Source organism: Letharia lupina (genome assembly GCF_014066315.1).
Source record: "Letharia lupina isolate WasteWater1 chromosome Unknown contig_15, whole genome shotgun sequence".
Taxonomy (NCBI): Eukaryota; Fungi; Ascomycota; class Lecanoromycetes; order Lecanorales; family Parmeliaceae; genus Letharia; species Letharia lupina.
This window is the reverse complement of record NW_023502984.1, coordinates 299,879-323,334: the sequence shown is the minus strand read 5'-3', so window position 1 is coordinate 323,334 and position 23,456 is coordinate 299,879. Positions and strand designations below refer to the sequence as shown.

Genomic DNA, 23,456 nt, shown 5'->3' with positions numbered 1-23,456 from the left:
GTTTCGTGATTAGCTGAACCCTCTGTGTTTCATCGGTCAACAGATGATATCTGTTGCTCAAACAGGCTTAGGCAATTCTGGTGAGGTAGATTTGTCCTCCATAGCTGCAGGTGTCCATCTTTTGATCTGTCACGAGCGTGGATGCTATGACTTGGTGCTTGTTGATTTTGCAAGCCGCTAGGTCAAGCTTCTCCATAGCAATCAAGGCTTGGAAAGGCCAGTGACCAAGTTCTCCTCGTGTTTCCGCTGCTCCTCTTCCACCTTATCATCAGGCTTCACCTGGTCCCTAATAACACCAGGGAACCTATCCCCTAATTTCTTCTCCTTTTTCGGCTTCTTTTTCACTTCTGGCGGAGGGTAAGCTTTCTGTTCTACCTCTTGCCATTCCTTGGACGCCTTAAATTCTGCTTGTATGGGTTCAAGGAGCGCATTGAGTGCGTCGGTCACGCCCGACTTCAGTAGCTGTGGTGTGAGCTATCAGATGGTCAGCTGAATTGTATCGGCGACACACAGGTACAGTTTCTAGTATTATTCACATGAAATTCTGGACTAAGGGGCCCAAAATCAGTGACTTACTGTATCAGCTGTGTAGTCATCCTTTAGCGTCTCGATGCTGTCATAGACCAGGGGTTCTCCTTCTCTCCGCTCCACCACGAATTTGCCTTTACCTTCGGTCTTCAAAGCGCTGACTGGCAACAAGACATACTCCACGAAACTGATCAGACCATTGTCCGTCACTTCTTTTGGCACAGCGTATGCTTTCTTTAGCTTTTTCTTGACAGCATCAGGTGTGTCCAGTATATCGATCTTTGATTCTGGATCAGATGCAGACATCTTCCCTCCCGCAAGACCAGGTACCTATTCTTATATGAGTCATCGCATACAGTCCAGAGGCTTGCATCGTACCATTGAATTCATGAGATGAGCTCGCTCTTTATAGTTGATCCGGGGAAGCTGCTCTGCGGCCAATGTGAAAATCTTCCGTTGATCCACTCCGCCAAATTGTGCATCCACGTCAAGGTACTGCTCATCCAGCGCCTGCATTAGAGGGTAAATGAGACCGCTCAGCGGAGCATTATCCATCTGCTTCACTACCTCGGCGCCTGCCTTTTTTGCGTCGTGTTCCGTGACTACCGAGCTTAATTTGAATAAGTCCATGGTGTAATTGCTCGAGGTTTGGTAGTCGCTGCCCATAACGAATTCCAGTTGATCTATGGGAACATTGATAGCCTTGAGGAGGGAGGTTATAACGAATCTGTAGTACTTCGCGCGTTCCTTGACCAGTTCAATTGGGGCTTTGAGAGCGTCAAGGAAGGCATGAATATCGGCGAGAAGTATCTTGACTTTGCAGCCGGCACGAAGGAAGTGAGCGAGTTTGACCTATTATCCATCATCAGTCAGAGACCTGTAGATTCTTTCTTGTGTGATGCTTACCATGGGCACAAAGTAGGCGCAGTGAGGTCTGTCATGTCAGAGATCGGAGTCTCGTGGGGTAATCCTGGTGTACCTACCGACCAGTGGTCGCAGTACCTATAAGAGTCAACGATTGCAGCAAATCCAATGGTCGAGCCTCGCCATACCCCAGTAGATCTTCAGAGGTCTATCTTCCTTGAGAACGACTTGTTCGATAATTTCAGGTTTCAGGACCTCTTGCAGATTCTGATAGATCAGCTTGAGCTTCTCCTCCCGACTCAACTGTTCCGCCATTTTAGAGGAAATCGACAGCTCGTTGGATGTGTTTCTGAGAAGGGCGCATCTGCAATGGACTTTGTGACTGTTTTGTCTGATCTCAGCTTCCGCCGAAGTTTGCCCGTTGAAGCTCGGGCATTCCCGTTAGTGGCCGTGCCAAGGCTTGTATCACACGGGAGTTTGAACGACGTCAAACTTGAAAAATTGTAGAGTAGAATCGAATCTTTTTCACCCACAAGAGTCATCTACCATGTCTACACTAGCTGACGAGCTGCTCAATGATTTTGAGGACTCAGGTTCTGAAGGTGAGGGTGAGCAGCAGAACGGATTCCTTCGAGATGACGCGACACCGCCCGCAACCAACGGCCGAGCTCAAGCTCCTGAAGGGTCTATGGTCTTAGATGGAGACGAAGAAGATGTGAGCGAGGACGAAGAAACAGCTCTCGGAGGTGTAAGAGCGACTGGCGCCGCTGCAAACGTCGAAGATGAGGAAGAAGCCAAGGCCAAGGTTGAGAAGATGCAACTTGGGGGAGTGAATGATGTGCGAAGTGTTGCAGGTCTGATGGAGACGCTGGAACCAGTATTACAGGTATGTGCTTGTCTCTTGCTCCTTCTTTTGCTCTACAATAAGACCAAAGTTTACATTTTCTGTGGACGTAGCCCTGACGTTTCCCGTCGCCTTCAGAAAATCTCCCATTACCAAAATCGTCCACCTGGGCAGCAGACCACTTTTGTTGGTTCGATCGAAGACAATCCGGAGTATCATCTTCTCACACAGTCCAATACGCTTTCCACGTCAATTGACAATGAGATAATCCTGGTGCACAAGTACATCCGCGACCACTACTCAATCCGCTTCCCGGAGCTGGAGACACTCGTTACAAACCCTCTCGACTACGCCAAGTCTGTCGCAATCATTGGCAATGGGCCCATGGATAACATCAAAGAACTTGCGCAGAAGACCGATAACATTGTCAGCGCATCGCTGAAGTCGATCTTAGACGGACCTTCGCTCATGGTTGTTACTGTCGAGGCTACCACGTCGAGAGGACGAGAAATGACAGAGGCAGAGCTGCAAAGAGTTTTGAGAGCTTGCGAGATGACCTTATCCTTAGATCGAGCGAAGAGAGTACTCACCGAATACGTTCAATCAAGGATGAATCTATTCGCACCGAATCTCACAGCGCTGATCGGGTCCCTCACTGCAGCGCAGCTGCTTAATTTTGCTGGAGGTTTGACCGGCCTTGCGAAGACCCCGGCGTGCAATCTACCTCCACTTGGATCGAAGAAGCAATCACAGACCGGCTTTGCCACTAATGTTGGTGTACGGCAGCAAGGCTTCCTCTATCATTCTCCCATAATCAAAGGCATACCCAATGACCTCAAGCGTCAAGCCATGCGTATAGTTGCTGCAAAAGTCGTCCTCGCAGCTCGCGTTGATCGTGTTCACAATAGCCCTGACGGCTCCAGCGGCGAACAGCTCAAATCGGACTGTTTAGACCGCCTCGAAAAACTCACAGAACCTCCCCCTAATAAAGGACCTCGAGCTTTGCCTGCTCCAGATGATAAGCCATCTAGAAAACGTGGTGGCCGACGTGCCCGCAAAGCCAAAGAAGCGACGGCAATGACTGACCTTCGCAAAGCGCAGAACAGGATGGCATTTGGTAAGGAGGAGAAAGAAGTCGGTTATGCAGAGACCACGAAAGGTCTCGGTATGATCGGCCAGGCGAATGAGGGCCGCATCCGCTCTCAGCAAATCGATCAGCGAACGAAAGCCAAGCTCAGCAAAAACAACAAGGGATGGGGCACTGCAACGCCTCTCGGTTCAGGTACCGCAACCTCCCTTCGCGGATTTGGACAGTCTGGTGGCAACACCTTCGCTCAGCATGGCTTACGAACAGCTGGCGTTGGGGCTGGCACGAGCGGGACTGCGAGTAGCATTGCTTTCACGCCCGTGCAAGGACTGGAGCTTGTGGATCCTAAGATGCAGGCTGAACGGAAAAGGAAGCTAGCTGAGGAGGATGATCGGTGGTTCAAGGGTGGTACTTTCACGCAGGTTGGGGGTGCTGCTGCGTCTAATGCAAATGGAGTTGTAACAGACAGTGGAGGGTTCAAAGTACCCGGGCTGCCAGTCAAAAAGATGGCGAAAAGGGAAGGTTGAAATCCCTTCTTCCTTGACGAAATCGTAGCATCTGGCGCTGGGAATGGTAGCATGGCGCAAGGAGAATCTGCTCTTCTGGCGAATGCAGTTCATTTTTACGGGTAATCGCCCATCGATTGTGTATCATTGGCTTCTTTGCTATCAAATCTTCCTACTTTCTCCAGCCTACAACCCCCTTCCCGCCGCCATGAAGTACACCGGAGTCCGGAGAACCTTTGAGAGTCGGTACCTTTAGTAGGGGAAGAAGCCCGAAAACATGCCAATGCAAAATCCTGGCCCAATCTAATCCCACAAGTCCTAGCGCGCGGTAACTCCGACCCCAGGAGGTTGAGTGGAGAGCTTGGGGGTGAAGTCTTTGAGGATTCCGCTGGGATTCCGCCGTTTGCGGTGACCGTTTGAGGGGCATCCGCTGGAGGGGTCGGTCGGGGTTTTTGCCCCCGTCAGTGGCATGTTCTACTGCCATCCCAGACCCGATTCTGTGGCCCCCGGAAGACTCTTTAGGAAGTCGTGGAGAATTTTTGAGATCTCTTGGGGGGTTTGAGCCGGTGTCGACTCTCCCAAGGAGGGAGATTGGGGACGAGCTTTTGAGGAGATCGCCCACTTTTTGCTACTTTTGGCGACATCTCGAGGGGGTTTAGTCGGAGGGGGAAAGGTTCCTGCCCCGTCGGTGGGGTATTCCACTGGCATCCGAGGAAACTTCGGCTGAAGGTAAGGGAGCTGTGGGTTAGAGGGTATGCTTCTCTGAGGGCGGGTTGTTGGAGTTTGAGATTCGAATGGTGGGATGCGGAGGGACTGAGATTTTTTTATACTGACTGGCGTAGAAGAAGCCAGAAACGCCCAGCATTTCCCCGCAAAAGAGCTTGGCAGATAAGGCGGAGCTGCTCGGGCCAAAGATCAACGCTCTCTGACGTCCTGGTACAAATCCTCAGCGAACGGGACGGTTGAGGAAGGTGTTAGCAATTGAAGCCGACGGAGAAGGCACGATAGCAATCCGAATCACACCGTAGGGACCGTGCGCCCGGAGATGGTGATCAAATCAAAGTGTTCTGATTCCCTCGGTGCGCGAATCCGAGCGAGACTGGCGGAGAAGGAAGGATGCAGCAGCTAATTTCTGTGTTGTATCTGAGCGGACCCGATCAACAACCGCATACATGAAATCAGGCATGTAACCCTAGGCGGAAGCAAGCATATATGATTTGCTAGAAATGCTCGCGGAAAGGAATGCAGGAGATGCAAGGACGCGTGTGCTTCCAGGGTTAGCAGGCAGCGGGATTGGAGGGCGAATGGGATTGGAGAACGCCTGATCACGAGGACGTCAATCACGGGTCGAGGACTTTGAGAAATACAAGTCACGCTGCGCCAATTGGCGGCGAGAGATTATGATTTGGGAGTGTCATACCTCTTTTGTGTTATTATGTATGTTGACTCCGCTAAACAATCTTGCTCAAACTAACAGTAAGGACAGTATTGCGTCCGATGGCTTTGCAGCACCAGCATTCTGTGCCCAACAGTAAGGACAGTGTTATATGTGATACCTTGCTAAACATGCATGCTTGACCCAACAGTAAGGACGGTATTACGAATGATGACTGCGCAAAACAAACGTGCTTCCCAAACAGTAAATACAGTATAGGGCGTCCACTACTCCCAGCTCTCCACCGTTGCGGATACCTCCCATCGTCGCGTGAAGTACTCTTTCATTGCTTCCTCGAAAACAGCCGCCACCTCGGCATCGACTCGCAAAATCTCCCTCAATGTAGTACCAGGATCGATGTCCTCGTAGAACCGTCGCCCATCTGGACCCTCAGTATTGGGAAACTTCAGAATAAACATGTCGCCCGAGAATATGTTCCCAGACCATGGGTTGGGAAGCAGTGTCTCTCCTTTTTGAAGGGTACAGAAGACGTGATACTTGGATAGACATATCACAGTACGTTTCGCCCAGGCATTCTCGCTCCAGTAATGTAGGCGAGTGTCGGGTAGAGGACCAACGTCTGAGTAATCGGCGTGCTCGGTACCGTGATAGAGATGAGAGGTGATTGTCGGGATCTGGGATTTGAGAAGTGCTCGAAGTTTAGGATCCAGATCAGTGGACGGGATCCGCTGTCTGTTAGGCGTGTCCACACTCTTGATGTATTCTGGATACTGGAGTCCTTTTTGAGTAAGAACGAGGACTTTGACGTGCGTGGGAGCCGTCATTTTGTGTCTAGTTCGAGGGTCTCTGAGGCGCCAAAGTTCAACAGTGAGTAAAATGTGCATCTGAGAGATCCACTACTTACATTAACTGGCTGAGATGTCTTTTAATGATGTGTTTGGTATCTTCTTGATGGTGTCTCCCACCATATGGTACTGTGGTGATGTGATCGCGAATGGGATGGGAATTGGGCCGTGAGGATGTACAAGGAGTTGTATGTTTTCAGAAACAAGAACGAGGGAGCACGACTGATCTTAAATAGAGAAAGAGAGGACTGCCCGAAAGGCAAGCAGAAAAACCGAGTCACAGTCTGAAACCTGGGCAAACATTCTCTAACCTATGCATTGGCGATACGTCTTGTCTTGGTCAAGTTTTGAGTTCGCAGGCAGTGGATCCGAGGCAGAAGTTGAAGAGAAGGGACTGCCCGGAAGACATTCGGTGAGGCTTCAGCGCTGCCTGAAACGACTTTCCAAACATATGTTTTAGCTCATTGTTTCGTTGATGGGTTGTCATGTCATAGGCAAAAGGTCTACAGGGGCCCAAGAGGGTAGAATGGTCAAGCAGTACAGCACGTGTCGGAGAGAGTCACTTTTGTGACAAGGGATACTGGACATGGTTGTAGTAAGAATCATACTGGGACGCCGTCTTGCTTATTGCTTTTCTTGAGCAAGAAAGCTCGTCTAACCCATCAGGAAGGACAGTGCTATTGTGACGATCTCGCAAGTTATGCATGCTTTACCCAACAGTAAGGACAGTATTGCTACGACAACTCCGTGAAGCGGACACGCCTAACAAACAGTAGAGACAGTATATGTAAGATGATTCCGAAAAAAAGGCATGCTAAACCCAGCAGTAAGGACAGTGTAGTAGCGCATCCAACATATCTAAGTCGCCAACATCGCCTAAGCTCCTCAATGCCGCTCAATCCTCCAAGTCTGCTGTGCCGATCTCGCAAGCAAGATCCTGAGCCACTCAAACCTGAAAGGAGGCAGTGACAAGCTGCAAAAGGGCCGACTCTAGCTCTGGCGTGGCCTCGGCCTTGGGGAAAATGTCCTTAAGTACCGGTGAACCCGTGGTGCCGAAAAAAACCAGGACAAAGACATCGCCGAAGAATATCCCCTTCGTCCACGGATTGGGATGCAACCCTTCCTCCAGAAGCGTGACTAAGAAGTGGAAGAAACCTCCTCCGAATACGCCTCGTTTTTCCCAGGCGTCCGCGGGCCAGTGTCCGTGACAAGGGTCAGGTAGCGTGAGTTGGGAGCTGGTCACCACGTGGTCATTCGCATTTGCTTGAGTTGTGTCGTCGCGTCCAGCGGGGCCCGAGGACGTTTCGCTAGACGGGTTGATGACAGGCCGGAACTCTGTAGGGGGGAACGAGTACACATTTGTAATCGTATCGATGGTTGGAAGGAACTCTGTACGGGGGGAGGTTCCATCGGCAGGGAGAACGAACACTTGGACACGGGAGGAAGCCGTTTCTTCAGGCTCTGTCTTTGGGTCATCGGAGCGCTGAAGTACAGTCATTAGTGTAGGATGCGAATGAGAGCTTGATAACTTACTGTCTTCAGCGTAGGACCGACATCACGATTTGGTTTTGGGGCGTCCATGACGATGTTGACGATGAGTTGGTTGACGCTGTGATGCGGCTGTCTGACAGGGAGCGATTTGAGACCGGAGAGAGGATGAAGGAAGAGTCTATGTGATGTCTGATGTCAAAAGCAATGGTGTGTTGCGGTTGTTCGGTGTGGAGCGAGATGAGAAGTGGAAAGAGGATAGAGGAAGATTTTGTGTGATGCGTGAAGCCAAAAGCAACGGGGAAAAAGCGGGCTTTTGTAGTGGAAGAGTACTGCCCGACAAAAGGCGAAGCGAAACTCATGCACTGCCTGGAACGTCTAGGCAGATGTCATGGCTTGTGCGTTTCGTATCAGATGGCACGAAGCACGTTAAAGGTTTGAAGATCGAAAGAGGCACGATGACTGGGCGTCCACGGATACCCTGAAGAGAGTCTTCAAACAAGGCATAATGCAACATCTCAGCGGTGGCAGATGATTGCATATGAGTTTCATGCTTCGGACATGTACCTTTAGAAGATGCCTTTCTTGTGAAACAGGCATGCCTACCCAACCAATATCAAAGATATACAATATGTTTCAGCTCTCCGAGACTTGACCGCCTTGCTGTGCTGCCCAATCCACTCTCACAACTCTCTGCGGGGACAAATACTGCCAAGCAAATCGAGCCATGTCTCCAGGAATATTAAATCCGCCATGATCTCGGGATACGATGACTGGGTGCTAGAGGAGCCGCCGAATAGAGTCATGATTGAAACGAGGGATACTACGACGTCTCAGCGCTGAAATATGACCATGGAGAGAACAGGTTGTAGGCTATTGTCGTAGAATTGCTTTGTAAAACCGGCATGCTTAATCCGACAGTAAGGACAGAGTAGTAGTGCGTCCATGATCCCCCAAGCTACTCAATGCTCCTCATCTGTATTCAAAACCGACCAATGCGAGGGTTTTCAGTATATGTCTTCCCCCCCTGGCTCGAAAACCCAATTCCGGAACTGATGTCCACATAGAACCGCCGCCAACCGCTATCGATGTCATCCGAAGCTTGTAGCAGGAACATATCGCCGGACACTTTACCAGCAACGTATGGATTCGGAGTCAGAGGCTCTCCTTTTGGAAGTGTAAGAACAACCCATCGATTTCGTCTCTCCTGTCGATGTAACTCAGGATATCTCCAGTTGCTGAATCGACCTCATTGGAGCGAGTGAGCGTTAAGATAGGCCCTTCGGTGGTTGAATTTCTTCCAAGTACGGGCGACTTCCGTCAGCAGGAATGATGTAAGCTTTAATAGATGTGGGGATCGTCACTGGATCCTTTGAGTCCTGAAGTTCGATTGTCAGTGTAAGATGCACCTGTGAAGTAAATGACTTACATCAGCCCGCATATGATGTCTCTGACGATGTTTCTTGATCTGCTTTGTGAACCAGGAATCATGATGCTCTTGATCATGTATGGTGATGCTGTGTTGTGATTACTCCACGAACAGCGGGGTGAGAAGAGAAGTGACGACGAGGGAAGAGATTTGTCTGTTGTATAAAGTCAATATTAATCAGGAAGTACCAGCTTCGTATAATGGAAAGGGTAGCCCGCCAGCGCTTCTAACACGCTTGAAACACTAAGCCTCCAAACATAACCCCTCAGTCTGTGAAACAGTCAGAGACTCATGTAACATAGACTCCGGTGACCATACCTCTCAGCCCTGTACCAGGCGAGATCACCCCAGGTGGCCCACCGCCTCTCTCACCCACCATAAACTTCCAAGCAATCGGTCTCACACTCCTCAGCGTCTCCAAACACTGATTTCCCAACGAGCAGTGCAGAATTTTCTGTGGCATGTTCTCATAATACCAATCGCCCTCGTCATTCTTCCCACTCGCCATCTTCAACACGAAAGCGTCACCAAATACACGATCTCTTGCCCATTTGTTAGGATGTAAGCCCATTCCTAGTGTTTGAGTGTACACGATGTGGTATTCGCCGGTCATCATCTCCAGGTCGGCATACTCGCGGGGGACGGCGTACAGTCGTTGGAAGGCACGGTGATTCCAGGCTTCTCCAGATCCCCAGAATGGATCGACGACATTTGGCTGAAGGCGTAGACTGGCGTGTGTGAAGGTCAAATGAGGTTCTTCTGTTTTCTCGGCGAGTGGGACGTCAAGAAACTTGTCAGTGCCTTTGACATATGAGTGGGCATGTAGACCGGGATGATTTTCAAGTTCTTCCAGGCTCCAGGTCGCTTTCTCGTACAAACTGTCTCTCGAGTCGTACAATTTATCGAGGTCGATCTGGGCATCATCGACCATTGGATTGAAAAACTTACAGGAGTGACGATTGATGTCCCGCATGTCATCGGCATTTGAGTGGCGCAACAGGTTGGAGTCGTAGAGACTATAGTGGTAGTTTGAGGTTGCCTTGACAAGTTGGAGGGTGATCAAGCAGGGTAGGGTGCCGTCGGCTGGGATGCGAATGGCGGTGATGGTAGGGAGTGCGGGTTCATCTGCCTCAGGGAGTGCAGCTTGCTCTTCCTTGGGGGGGAAAACGTCGTTGCTCGACCCTTCCGACCCGTAACTCGGCAGAGATGGCACACTTTTGGAGGAAGAGGCCATTTAGGTCTGTTCTGTTAGGGTGTTTGAATTCATGGTCAGCGATAATGAGGATCCAATAGGGTGAGTGTATTGTGACGTTAATACTCACTTCATTCTCTTCGGACCTCCTTGAAGTGTCAACACTTTGATTCCCTGCCTTAAAAGTGGGGGAAACAAGTAGAAGTGAAGGAGACGTTTCGTGTGTGTGTGGGAAAAGACGAAGGCGAAACGGAAGGAAATCATGGGACATGAGAGGCGGTGTAAGATTGCCTTCACAGTCACGAGGACCGAAGTTGAGCGGTCCGGGGACCGAAGGGCGTCTATGGACGGAGATTGCAACCCAATGGAATCGAACGGTGAATGCAGATGAGGGGGACAGTTCTCGTACCACACGAAACATTAGCAACCCTCGCGCAAGTCTCCCTTGGCGAATTTCTCCGCGATCAAGACACCATAGTGCGCATGCGGTAAGAAAACAAGTACTATGCTTCATTATTTGAAATGGTAGAAAAGGGGTATCAAAAAGCTCAAAGTGGGAAAAGCCACTTGCAGCAGTCACTAATACTTCAGAAAGAGCCAGATAGTGGATGATACCTCTCGTTGATCTGCCCTATGGTTGAGACCCTTCCACCACCGCTTGCACTACTACAAAACGCTTTCAAACCCTACACAAAGTCAGTCCGAGTCCCTGCAGGATCTTGGTCTCATTTCTCAAGCTGAGATCAGGAGATCAACGTCGAGGGCTTGGGTTCTTTCCTAGGACCAACGATAGGCAAAGCCTTCGATCCTGAATTTATACATTAGACTTGCCATAGAGATAGATGTTGATGACCTTACCGCCCTTCGCTTCATATCTCAGTGTTGGAAATACTTCATGTCTGCAAACGGTATTCCTTGCTCTTGCAGGGTCGCAGCTTCTACTGATGATGAGACAACTGAGGCTTGTGACCGTTTGGAGTAGAAGAAAGATAGAATAAATAAAAGCGGCGCTACATTTCCCTTTATCTCCTGGACAGCATAAGATGCATCATCTGAAGCTCCGTTACCAAACAGCTCGGTTAATCTGCTTCAGACTCACCCGAAAATAGACGCTGCCATCCCCCTCTTCCAAGCTCAGTGCCACCCCGTCATACCCTACTCCAAGCTTCCTATCTCCATCCATATGCTCTGCAACGCGCTTCACCAGAGTACTTACTGCCGAGGCATAGCCAGATCCACAGCCCAATGCCGCCCTAGAGCGGCAACATCACAAGCATAGCGGACGCCGCGAAGACGATGGCTAGTGCCACGCATCGTGTTCGATGATTAGTCAAGAATTCTTGAAGGAGATGAACAGAGACTTCAACGGAATCCACGCTTCAGGGACCGTTCTATAACAGCGGAGCATGGCGTCAAGGAGTTGCAGCCTTGAGCCTCTGTACACCCAGCTGGAGACGAGACAGTGAGGAGGTATTTGGGAGGAAGTGGACGCGTGGAGGATTTTCTTAAATCTCAACGAGGCAGCAGTCACGTCGAACACCTCCCCCCACAATCTGATCGAAACCGACCACCCAGAAAACCAAGAGCAGACGCCTATGCATCTGATCCATCCAGGACAACATTCCCACACGACTTCTCGCGCCGACGCCCTTGAATGTCAACGGGAAAGCTCGAAGACGAACCTCCTTCGCACCGACGGAACAGACCCGCAAGAGCGTACCGGCAGATAGACGGCACCGACGCGATGGCGTTATCACATCTAGAATCCCACCGGATGGTACATCAAGAAGCGCGTCCAGCGTTTGGAGATCTCGCCGGTCAGAGAAAAAGAAGAGTCTCCAGAGCGTGAGGTTGATAGGGCTGAGGCTTGCTGTAAGCGGTTAGCGCAGGATACCTTGGCCATGAGGGAAATTCAACGCAAACATTGCCAACAAAGTGTACAGTACCTTGCTATGCAATCACCTGCGACTGCTAGCAAGCACTCTTGAGCTTACTGCTTGCAGCTGATGCTGGATTTGGGATCGTCATGGGCAAGCGACGTAGATGTCAAGACTTTGATTCCTTCTTCATACGCATGCATGCAGCTAGGATACATCTCCTTTCCTTCCCTCTCATCTCCATCATCAGCCATGCATCATCCATCCCATCCAACAGCCTCAGCTAGTCCAACCCCTTTCATCCTCCCACTTTTCCGCATGCCTCCCAGAAGACAAAACCCTCATGGATAATAGTAGACCAGCATGCTGATTAAGCGTTACCTGCGTCGTCGGTATTGGTGTTGGTACATTGTACAGTGTGATTAATGATCGTAAGAATTGAATGCTCTAAAATCCTTCCCCTTTTCTTGTGTTGATTTGGTATTCGCCGATGGTGCTCCGATAACGCCTTGGTCCCATGCCCCCACTGTCATCCCCTTCAAATGCGTGCTGTTGATGCTCATTAACTCGCAAAACGAAGGTGATTGTTGCTCTGCTCGGCACTCGTGCCCAAGTTCAGCCAGCTCATGTCCTCTGTCTCCCTGCCTCCTCGTCCTCTGGGCCCCAGTTCCTCCTTCTTTCGGGGAAACGTCCGCACTTGAGCTGCGCCATACTCCGGCTGCCTGCTGGTACTTTCTTCAGGCACTGCACGCTCCCTCACCTGAGTCGCACTGTAACTAGCCACGGCGGCATTATGAGGAATCCGTCTCCCACTTGCTGTCCGAGCAAAGTCGCGAGACGCAACGTTTCTCAGACCTCTATTCGGATCATCAACGGGTGATGTGGGAGTGTTCACCCCTGACGGTCCCTGGCTATTGGGCACGGTCGGGAAGTTTGGTATTCGCACCCGCTCGCCAGGATGTGGATAAATCCTGCTGTTGACCCTGCTATCGACGGGGACTCTACTATCCGCGTTCATCCTGCTGTCGGCATAGTCGCTGATCGGTCGATCTTCTGTCCAGGAACTTCCTCGCTCGCCTGCGGAAGCTACTGGATCCCAAGATTCCTGTCCATCACTGTGAGAGTGACTTGCGTATTCATCTTCTTCGTCGATGTCAGAGACGAGGGTCGAAGGCGGGGATGGTTCATCTCTTGGGTCCGGTCTGGTACCGTGCGTGATAGGGACCCCTTGAACTGGGTGAGGGAAACCGGTGGGAGACAGGACGCGAGAGTCCGGCGGGTAAAGCGAAGGATTTTGAGAAGCGCGAATATTAAGAGGTTGGACTTCAGCCGACTCGTGGGGGTTGGATGAATCGTATTCCGATTCACCCTCACCCGAGAAATAGGTTTGCGGCCTTGTTTCTTGGTCATGCCCCAGCGGCATAGAATTGAGATCCTTGGAGTTATTGTTGATGAAATACCTGCTCCAGCCCGTGTCTGTTCGAGGGTCGGTCCTCGGATCCGGAGATGTCCTCAGAGTTTCCTCAATTGGAGGGCCCATGATGGGTGCAGATATCGTAGGCGGCGACTTTTCTGGAGATCTACGACTCCAAAACGAATGCGCACTCCCAGCACTGTCACCTTGGTGATGAAGTAGTGCACGTTTCGATTGGGAAGAAGCAGCGCCTCCTCGCTCTTGAGCTTTGACATTGGTGTTGGCGCTAGCCCCCAATTTGTCAGACTTATTCCTCCTGTGATCGGGTTCAACAAAGCTGCCTCCGGCCTCTTTCATAAAGGGTGCTCCGACATCACGAAAGTCCATCTCTGCTTTATCCTCGAGTGCGTAGCTGTTTGCTTGTTGCTCACGCTTCTTGCCTCTTCTCCTCCGACAGTACCGTAAGAGAAGTAGAAGGATTACTAGAAGAGCGGCAAGCCCAAACACGCCGCCTAGAACGGCCCCAAGAATAGTCAGGGACTTGTTCCGTACATTCGTGTTGGCTGCTTGTTGGCTTGGTGAAGCTGTACCGCTTGCACTAGTGCCTGTCGCAGCTGTGGTAGGAGTAGATGACGTTGAACTCGGGGCTGGTTCATCACCAAAGAACTGGTTGGGATCAACCCATTGGTTTCCTGTTTGATTAAATATCGCCAATGGATCTTGGCTGTTTCCACCTGATGCAACGATCAGGCCAGACTTTGGATCCTCCGCAAGTGAGTACCCTGTTCGAGTCTGCTGGGGTGCAAGAGTATTATTGTAGGCTGGTCTATCGGCTAATGTCGTATCCCGTTTCCGTCGTTTCGCAGGGTGGTGTGCGGATCTTGAGTATGACCTCTTAGTAGATGGTGGCGTGTTCGTCGCGTTTTGTAGAAGAAGCGTTGAGATCTGATTTGGCGATGTGCTAAAATCGAAGATTTCCAGTACTTTGCTCCCATCGCTTCCGTCTAATATCGTAGCCTGTACCATGGATGAATCCCTCAAAGGATTCTGCAAGCTGACATCCAGCTGCTGCCACCCTTCGACAGGGCCAAACGTGAAGAGTTTCGTGTTCGTCGGATCCCCTCCCAGCATCAATGCATGTGTAGTATTAAACGGTAGCACTAGCGGTGAGATGACTGGTGGCGCAATAGAGTTGAAGGCTTGAACGTTGTAAGGTGATGTTGTTTGGATGAGGAAAGTTTGTGATGAAGGCCCATAGTCATTGTTCTGAGTACCAGCGTACATGAGGATCGATGAGGATTGTTGTAGGTATGCAGTGCCATGGTCCACTCGATTCGCAGCGACGGCGTCCAGAGGGGACTGGGATGTCCATGTCTTGGTAGAGAATGAAAAGGATTGTATGCCTTGATAGTTTGAAGTCGAAGTGGAACCGCCTACAACAATAAGCGAGTTGTCATTGTTGTAAGTGCCTTCAACGCAGGTGGAGCCATTCGTGGGTACGCCCATGGGTAATTGTGTCCAGGTTGCGCCATCTTGGAGAGCCAGCGATTGGAAAGCGTTTGCTTGGTATGTGTAGAGAACGCCATTGTATATTATGGAGCAATGGTCGTTCAATGGTACCGGTGGCGCTGGAACGACCATTGTTGTGGGTTATTCCCGCCCAGGTTGCACAGGACCAAAGAATGGGTTAAGGCGATGGCGAGAGCAACCAGGCGCTTGCCAGTGGCGAATTGAGTATGTTCACGATGGAAAACAACTATCGTATCATGTCGATTATTGAATGGCGTAATGTTTGTCCCTGGGTCGCCTGTACAGTCTCGCAAGCCCCTTCCTTTCCTCGCTCCTCCAACCTTTTTGCCCTTGCCAGCCTTTCTCCCCGATGCGCATCAGCCTCCGTATATCATGGGATTCTGTGATGTCATGTATGTGTCTTAGAACAGGAGAGTGTCGAAAGGGAGGTGTTGTGGGAGGAGATGGTGATGTGGAGATGTTGAGGTTCCGCAAGGCAAGGCGGAAAGAGCGACCAAAGATGAAACACCTCGGTAGCGACCAATGCAAGGATGCCAAGCGCAGAAACTCGTGCCGATTCCTCCACAGTAGGGCTCAGCAAGGCTCAGTATGGCGTATGCTGAATCAACTGGTTGCATTATGAGGGATTGTCATACTGGCAGGTTGCATTCTGTGCATGTAAGAAAAATCCATCATTCAGGTAATGTTCCAAATGGCTGCCGGCCCGTAGCGATGCAGTGCGGATGCCCTGAGAGAGAGGAGCAAGCGAGAGGCGGATGATGGATTCGAGGGTTTGATGGCGTGCTGACTACATTATGATTGGGATAGAAACACTACGAAAACACATCATTATTGGACAATATTGTGGCCCCTAATTGCGTGGTTAAAAGGGGAGACCTTTCAAAGGCGGGAAGGATCAACAGCCACGAGGGATCAACCATTCCAAGTCCCAACCCTTGGTACGCCAAAATGCAAGTCAAACATTGAAACATGCGACCGTTATGACCAACTGACGATCTCTAATGATCGTGTGCAAGCAATAATACCTAGATTTTGAAATTATCATGCATCATCGCTGGCATTTCGCGGAATATGCTCTGCTATTTATGGCCTTGCTTGACCTCTGCGCCACGTGTGACAAGTTGGGAGGCATGGGCGTAGTCTGGGCAAGAACTTATCGCCATGACTTGCCAAATGCTATATATACATAAGTACAATAAGGATAGTAATCACTAATCAACATGCAACCATATCATCGGTCCTTTTTCGTCTCTCGCGACGATTTTGCTCCTTTTTACTCGGAAGGAGTCAGGCTCTCAGCGTTCATGTTGGACATCGCCGACAGTCAAAATACGGCCAACAAGAGAGACTTTCTCGGGCGAAGACGATCTCGAAAGTATCATCTCCATAGATAGCTCATGGCGCCCGCAAGCGCAGATTCTCATTTTGACCGTTGGACCATTACTACAGGCGCTGTTCGTGCCTGGCATGTGTTGAGTACTATCCGCAGTCTCATAAGTGTTTATTGAAACACTATTGGACGGGATTTCGAATATGGAAACCGTCTAGAAGGACCAGTAATGTTTCTACGGCCTGCTGGGAGCAAGATCCCATCTGGCGGAAGAACGATGTCGACTTGCGATTTGAGCGCCTCGGGTGGCGCCATCTTTTCTTCAGGGGTTGTCCTTGCAATGGCGTGGCACCTGCATACTTAGCCTGTCTCAAGTCGACAGGACCCGATGTCGGGATTTTCGGAAACATGACGCTGCTTTGAAGCTTTGGGGTCGCGATTCAAGCGCTTACAGCTTTACAACCTGGTCGTTGCCAAGCTCTGGGGTAATATGCGCCTGAGGCCACATGGTTTGTTCTCCAAAGCCTTCAGCATGTCGGACATTTTGACACGCACTTTTGACATCAGAAGACAAACGAAATCAGCTCTGTTCAAACGGACCTCGGATGTCAATTATGATGATGGCATCGTTCGGCGGCACAGTATCTGAAAATGCTACCCTCCATTATATAGATATAAACGTTTGCATGCAATCTGGGCCGTAAGAGGAAGTCGCCACCGCTTTTGACCAGCTAGTCCATCAAAGGATGAAGCACGTGGACTCTTCAAGCTTTCGGCGAAGCGTAAGCATGCCATCCTTGGTGTCTTTGCCACCCATTTCTGGACACCTCCAACATTTTGATGTAGGTAAGTTGGTCATCATTGGCATGACGGTGATTGGGTAAGACCCGATGCGCGTGGTCTTCAGCCTCGGATTTTCATGCATATGAAACAAACGATGGATGGAGTCTGTGCGTATAAATCATTCCGGATGACCACCATGATAAGTGGTGCTAGTGAACCCAACAGCACTAAGTCTCAAAGTAGAGACGACGCAACTTGGGCAGCAGAGTCTCAAGCTTTTAGACGACGTAAGATAGCATGCCATAAAGTAGAGAATGGTACTGGCCAAGGCGGTCTACGCCCTATTGCCTTGCTTGAATACTGGGGTTGAGCATGAAACGGACAAGAACGAGGAATCGCTTGGTAGCTGACGGATCGAGCACGGACACTCTTACAAAGTGGATCCAATACAACACAAGCGATCTTCGTGACAACTCACCCTGATGCAGAGCCTGCAAAGAAAACATGGAATGCAACGGTGCCACAGCAAATCTCCCTATCAACGGCACTAGTGTAATTTAAAGATACCTCGTAATTTATCGATAAGGCAACCAGATCAGAGCTCACCCACCCGTATACCCATTGAAGTCCAACCATGGCATCCTCAGCCCTGACCCCCCTCTCCAGCTACACCAACCCATCCTCCGCCCCACCCCCCCCGCCCAAACCCCCTCAATCCATACCCCCGACGCCCTCATACACACCATCCTACACCCCCACAACGACCGGTCCACCCCGTCCCCCCCAAACACCCTCCCACACCACCACCACCCCAGCACCCCCCCCGCAATCCTCCCAACCAACCAACCCTCCCCCGCCGAATCCATCCGAGCACTGGCTGCCAGACATCCTCCTCGACAAACCGTACGCCACCCCATCCCCATCCCCATCCCCAAAAACCGTCTCCTAACCCTGCCTGAACCGATCCAGATCCCAAACCCTCCACGCAGCCCTGCAAAACGAACCCCTCCTCCGCTCCCTCTCCCTCCTGCACCCATCCCTCACCCCGTCCCCCCTGCCCCCGCACCTGCAGCAGACGCAAAACCTCGCCCGACACCTCACGGCGCAGCGCGCGCACCTGCTCGCCCTGCGCCAGCGGACGCAGTCGCAGTTGCTGCGTCTGCACGCGCTGGAGCGGCAGTGGCGGGAGAAGCAGGCGCTTATGGATCGGGAGTTGGCGCCGTGGAGTGCCAAGGTGCTGTATCAGCGGCTGAGGGAGGGGGAGAGGGAGGGGGAGGAGTGGTGTGAGGGGTTGGAGGGGAGCTGGTTGGATGGGGAGGGGGAGGTGGGGGAGAGGGAGGTGGGGGAGTTTTTGAGGGGGTATAGGGAGGGGAGGGTGAAGGTTTGGAGGAGGAAGGAGGCGAGGGAGCGGTGGGATGAGGGGAGGGTTGGGGGCTGGCGGTAGCAAGATTTGTGTGTTATATCTCAATAGACGCATGCATCAAGCGCTGAAGCATGTGGGAGAAGCATGGTCATGATTCGCTAGCTATGGCTATAGAGACGCCGAAATGGACACGATTGACTGATTTTGCTCCTGCACAATCTCTAACGCACACCGCCACAATATGGAAAGGCTTTTTGCTTCTCGGCAGCTGCAAGAACGTCTGTTTCTCGCAATTAACAACCTGCAATCCATCAGCTTCTGCACAGAGGGAGAATCATGCGTAAGCGATTATGTTTTGGGATGTAGGTATCAGTTCTCCAAGGTGAAATATATGTTTCTTCAATGACGTGTCTCGGAAAGAACACAGCGAATATTTGGATTCATCAGGTAGTATGTAATGGAAGAGAAGGAAGGCCACTGATCTGAGTACGTACGAGGTGGTCAGCTGAATCTTGTTATCTGCGCCTACACTTCGTAGCCAACCAAGAGTCAGCCAAAGATCTATCAAATGAAGAGAATAGCAATTCAGTGGGATCGCAATCATCATCTGTGAATCAGGCTTAGCACCTTGTCAGCCATACTTCTGAAGACGAGTGGATGGGTCTCGTAACATACCTCATTAAATCAGAATTTTCAGTGTTTGTACGTTCATCACCGAAAGGTGCCCTCGTTACAAGGCGTTTCCCGGCTCAAACAGTGTGAATAGTGTTCATCATTTCAAGAGACAAATTGCATGCTTGGAAAGAGATAGCAGGCCAATCACCTACTTAAGAAGCTGTCAGTATGGTCTCCAAGCAAAGCGGTCGACCGGAAAGATAACGGGATGTGTAATGGCTCAGCTGACGAGTTCTCAACAAGTACATCATCTTCCTGACACCGGCTGAAGTTTGTACGCTCCAGCACAGATTGGTGCCAGCAGACGAGTACGCAATCTGTCCGCCCGTTCGTTCAAAGTTCTTCATGTAAAGGAATGGTATGTAGCCGCAAACGGAGGACAGCAAAGCGGATCATACCTGACGCAATGACACCACATTAGCCTTGATCACCCAAAAAATTGAGCATGTAACAAGTGGGTGAAAGATTGGGGGTCAGACAAGGCTGAAACTTTGTAGAGACAGAATCGACATTAATTGTTCGGATTGAGGAATGCCTTTCCGTGTCATATGGTCATCATCTAGAGGAGATTGATCAATGCAGGAGTAAAGGTCCTGTACCTTTGATAATGTCCGACGCGCGCAGGGAAACCGTCTAACACCTAGACAGCATCGAAGGAGTACTGCTGGTGGACTTGAAGCCCGATCAGGTCCGCCATCCCATCACAATCAGGCTCGGTCTGCTTGATATTCGGGTGCATGGATATTGTTCGCCTGCATGAAAGATCGAAAATGTCTTCACTGATGGTCTTGGCTGTTGGGAATCTCGAACTCGATATCGAGTTGGAGCATATCACTATTCTGTGAAGGGTCAGCAAGGTGTCTTCTAGATCGCAACTAGACACCAAGACGCAGTATAAAGTAAGGGTCAGAGTAATTCTAGAGTATAGTACTCCTGCATGATGCTATAGGATTTGGATTGTTCGTAAAAAGCTCATCATTTTGGGGGCACTGGGGGCAGGATTGCATTTGCTGGGAGGTGACTAACAATAAACGATCAGCCCGAGACGTGGGATGAGCCTCTGCAGATGCCACGCATCCTAAGTCCAAGCTGTACCGCGAACAGCGAGGTCGTTAGGGTGAGTGACATGGATGTAGAGGTTTGCCGAGCTTGCAGAGACTTGGAGACTTGTGCGGTGGTTTTACATACCGCACTAAGATATATTTCAGTAGGGCTGAGACGGCTTGGCACACTGTGAGCTCTTTTGCTGGCTAATCTTTTCTCAAGATGTGCGAGCCAATCATGTACCCTTAAATTCGCTGGTATCTACCGTCCTACGCCATAAGCCATGCATCAAAACCATATCTAAAGGCCTCGAATCCTGCCTCTACTCAGCAAGCACGTCATCAGCTCCATCCAAGCCCGCAACCTCCTCCTCGTCTTCTTCCATATCATCCTCGAGCTCCACATCTTCCTTGAAGCATTTCTCCATCCCGACATCCTTCAGCCTTTCTTGCATCTCTTCCCTCTTTCCTGACTGCCATCTCTCCAGCGCAGCAGCTGCATGCACTTTGAAACCAAAGATCCTAGGCTGGTACCTCTCAATGGTCTTCTCTGGGATTAGAGCAGGGTAGACCTGGAATAGGATATTCTGGAATGATGTACCAAAGTAAGCACCGTCTATATTGGCATGGCGAGATGATTTGGGGTTGTATAGGTCTTCGCATTTGCCGCAATAAAGCTTGACGGACTGGACATGAGCGAGATCTGCCATGCCGGTAGGGAGAAGAGGGTGTGCGTTGCACATGACTCGGGGGCATTTGCCAAAGTCGCCTTTCTTGTACTTCTCGAGCTATAGAGGTCAGCATGAATGATGGGTCCCGGACGAGCGTTCTGGCCTACCATCTTCGCAAGCCCCCTCGTAGTCGTGATGTATCGTGCATGGACTAAGCCGTACAGGTGCCTTGCAGATTTCTCGATCTGCTCTCTCATATCGTCGTCACAATCCAGGTCAAAGACGTCAGTGACGAGGTCCAGAGCGTATTGATAATACTGCACATCCGTGTTGAGCCCAGTAAGGTTGAAGCGGTCTGTGAGATAATCTTCGTCGATCTCGCAGAAGTATTCATTGCCTCGAGATGAGATGAACTGCACATAGACCTGTCAGCAAGTGTACGCCTCTGTTGGTGTTTGAATCAATAACACTGGAGCAAAAACATGGAGCTCGACATGAGAAAAAAGCCAGGAGCTATGATACGGCCAAGTCCAATCGAGACCTACGACACCAGCCCATGTAAGGTCCTCAGATATCGAATCTCGCCCAGAGAAGTATTCCATCAGCCGGACGAAACCTTTCTTTTCCACGTAGTCGCTCCAGTCAACCTTCCGAGTCATATCCGCCAGGAGCTCCGCTTCATCAGCATCCACCTTCTTCTCTGACAACCAAGCATGAATGTGGATAAAACTATCACGCACAAAATCCAATGGACCGTCGCCCTCATCAATCCTCTCGAGGTAACCCATGAATGCAACGCTGAGGAAATGTTGTGCAAATGATTGTCAAGAAGATCATTCGTCCATTCTGCTACTTGGCTTTCCAACAAGGCAAGGAAGGAGCGCCCCTGAAGACATGGGGCTAGCCCGTAATGTATCTGCCCTCTTGAAGCTTTGCTCCAGAAATCCCCAAATCGCTTTCGGTATCCACGATCGCGATGTGGAGAGCAGTCCAGCAGGAGCCACAGAGGCCTAGTAAGGCCTTTTACGTAGATCAAAGACAGAGCATGGCATCAAAAACGGGAATGGATCTCTAAAAAAGCCGAAAGAAACTTGTCAACTCACCCAATCTCTCCAGTAACTCGTATAATCACTATCCGTCTCACTGTTGAAATCCTCCATGCTGCCCGGAACCAAATTCGCTGCGCTCTTATCCCAAAGCTTCAGCCTCTTCCTCGGATGCTCTTCATCAGCATAGTAAACCATTAAAGGGGCTCATTCCGTCTGTTTGCATGAAGTGGTGGTGACAGGTCAAGTTGTTGATGCGGCGAGCCTAGAACCTGCTTAAAGTACCGGGAGCGAGCCGAGTGGGCGCAAGGAAGCCTTGGCGAGCAGGATATCGATAAGGCTGAGTTTTACTACGACGAAAGGCCTATCGGCCGAGCAGTGTCGGATATCACTACTCCCACGGCGGCACATGTCGCTTCGATTGGCCGTCCTTTCTCCCTGGCTTCAGGTGTGCAGCAGCCAACAGCGAATCTGGAACGCACCCCACTTCGACGAAAATGGCGTTTCCATCTCCTCGTTGTGGAGGCTCCACCTCGTACGCTACTGCGGGCGAGCATGTACAACAACAGCATACTTGTCCAAAGCTACAGTCTTTTACCCAAGCCTCCTCGATTTGACTTTTACGGCTGAACAGCATCAAATATTATTTACGACACAGGTAGTACAGCCTGCGGGAACCAGAGTTTCATAAGACGGGCCACACTGTTGGTTTCAGCCGCTCTTCATTTAACATCGCATCCTGCCTCAAGAATCGACCACGTTCGATCACTCCCAAGTGGCTTAATCGCTGTCCTCCACAACCCGTCGTCTCCCAAATCCCCACACGCCTGCCCACTCGACCGCCTCGACAGCAAGCCCACCATCTCCGCCGAAGTACCCTCGACCAAATCAATCCAACCCATCGCAGCAAGCAACCAAGCAACCAACCATGCACCTCTCCCACCTTCCCCAAACCCTCCTCATCCTCCTCCTCGCCCTCGCACCCACCGCCCTCACCCTCCCAGACCCTCTCCGCCCACAACGCCAAATCGTCCTCGACCCCCGCTCCCCCGAAGCCCGCCAACAGCGCCTCGAGGCATGGAAGGCGCAAAAACCGATGCACACCACCGCACTGCTCGCCGGCGCCGCCGCCACCGCCGTCCCGGAAGCGCAGGTCCGAAACGGGAGGAGGAGGGATCTGAGCGGTATCACGGGGGAGAAGGGGATGTGGATACCGGTTGGGATTTGGGACGGTGGGGATGAGGTGGATGGGGGACGGGGGCGCGAGATTGGCGACGTGAGGGGGGGGGAGGGGTTGGTGTTGGGGCTGGAGGATGGGGTTGAGGGTGTGGAGGGTGATGGGGGGGTGTTTGGGGTTGAGGGTGTGGAGGGTGATGGGGGGGTGTTTGGGGTGAGGGATGTGGTTGAGAGGGTTTGGAAGAGGTTGGAGAAGATTGGCTTGGTTGTGCAGAGGGGAAGGCATCGAGTGGACAAAGTCAAAGAGCTGGATGGTGGGCACGATGGAGATTTATAATCGACGGGTCATTTTATGAGGTTATGAGGATG

General features: G+C 51.0%; 9 protein-coding genes across 9 annotated transcripts; 3 read left to right on the top strand and 6 right to left on the bottom strand.

Moving 5' to 3' along the window:
* Window positions 1-201: 201 nt before the first annotated feature.
* On the bottom strand, window positions 202-1,707 carry HO133_002555 (uncharacterized protein; the record flags this gene model as incomplete). The annotated part of the gene is made up of 6 exons (XM_037293481.1): window positions 202-474; window positions 577-858; window positions 907-1,380; window positions 1,435-1,462; window positions 1,512-1,530; window positions 1,581-1,707. The coding sequence occupies 6 exons, from the start codon at window positions 1,705-1,707 to the stop codon at window positions 202-204; spliced, it is 1,203 nt and encodes a 400-aa protein (XP_037150310.1).
* A 232-nt stretch (window positions 1,708-1,939) lies between these two features.
* On the top strand, window positions 1,940-3,850 carry HO133_002554 (uncharacterized protein; the record flags this gene model as incomplete). Its single annotated transcript, XM_037293480.1, has 2 exons — window positions 1,940-2,278; window positions 2,375-3,850. 2 exons carry the CDS (start codon window positions 1,940-1,942, stop codon window positions 3,848-3,850), a joined length of 1,815 nt encoding a protein of 604 aa, XP_037150309.1.
* A 1,641-nt stretch (window positions 3,851-5,491) lies between these two features.
* On the bottom strand, window positions 5,492-6,049 carry HO133_002553 (uncharacterized protein; the record flags this gene model as incomplete). The annotated part of the gene is made up of 1 exon (XM_037293479.1): window positions 5,492-6,049. The coding sequence occupies one exon, from the start codon at window positions 6,047-6,049 to the stop codon at window positions 5,492-5,494; it is 558 nt and encodes a 185-aa protein (XP_037150308.1).
* Window positions 6,050-7,016: 967 nt separating this feature from the next.
* Window positions 7,017-7,651, bottom strand: HO133_002552 (uncharacterized protein; the record flags this gene model as incomplete). Its single annotated transcript, XM_037293478.1, has 2 exons — window positions 7,017-7,553; window positions 7,604-7,651. 2 exons carry the CDS (start codon window positions 7,649-7,651, stop codon window positions 7,017-7,019), a joined length of 585 nt encoding a protein of 194 aa, XP_037150307.1.
* Window positions 7,652-9,252: 1,601 nt separating this feature from the next.
* On the bottom strand, window positions 9,253-10,221 carry HO133_002551 (uncharacterized protein; the record flags this gene model as incomplete). Its single annotated transcript, XM_037293477.1, has 2 exons — window positions 9,253-9,257; window positions 9,306-10,221. The coding sequence occupies 2 exons, from the start codon at window positions 10,219-10,221 to the stop codon at window positions 9,253-9,255; spliced, it is 921 nt and encodes a 306-aa protein (XP_037150306.1).
* A 2,397-nt stretch (window positions 10,222-12,618) lies between these two features.
* On the bottom strand, window positions 12,619-15,111 carry HO133_002550 (uncharacterized protein; the record flags this gene model as incomplete). Its single annotated transcript, XM_037293476.1, has 1 exon — window positions 12,619-15,111. One exon carries the CDS (start codon window positions 15,109-15,111, stop codon window positions 12,619-12,621), a length of 2,493 nt encoding a protein of 830 aa, XP_037150305.1.
* A 2,636-nt stretch (window positions 15,112-17,747) lies between these two features.
* On the top strand, window positions 17,748-18,557 carry HO133_002549 (uncharacterized protein; the record flags this gene model as incomplete). The annotated part of the gene is made up of 2 exons (XM_037293475.1): window positions 17,748-18,016; window positions 18,083-18,557. 2 exons carry the CDS (start codon window positions 17,748-17,750, stop codon window positions 18,555-18,557), a joined length of 744 nt encoding a protein of 247 aa, XP_037150304.1.
* A 1,960-nt stretch (window positions 18,558-20,517) lies between these two features.
* Window positions 20,518-22,109, bottom strand: HO133_002548 (uncharacterized protein; the record flags this gene model as incomplete). Its single annotated transcript, XM_037293474.1, has 3 exons — window positions 20,518-20,982; window positions 21,033-21,278; window positions 21,969-22,109. The coding sequence occupies 3 exons, from the start codon at window positions 22,107-22,109 to the stop codon at window positions 20,518-20,520; spliced, it is 852 nt and encodes a 283-aa protein (XP_037150303.1).
* Window positions 22,110-22,839: 730 nt separating this feature from the next.
* On the top strand, window positions 22,840-23,424 carry HO133_002547 (uncharacterized protein; the record flags this gene model as incomplete). Its single annotated transcript, XM_037293473.1, is given in 2 exon segments — window positions 22,840-23,049; window positions 23,065-23,424. The coding sequence occupies 2 exon segments, from the start codon at window positions 22,840-22,842 to the stop codon at window positions 23,422-23,424; spliced, it is 570 nt and encodes a 189-aa protein (XP_037150302.1).
* Window positions 23,425-23,456: the final 32 nt, after the last annotated feature.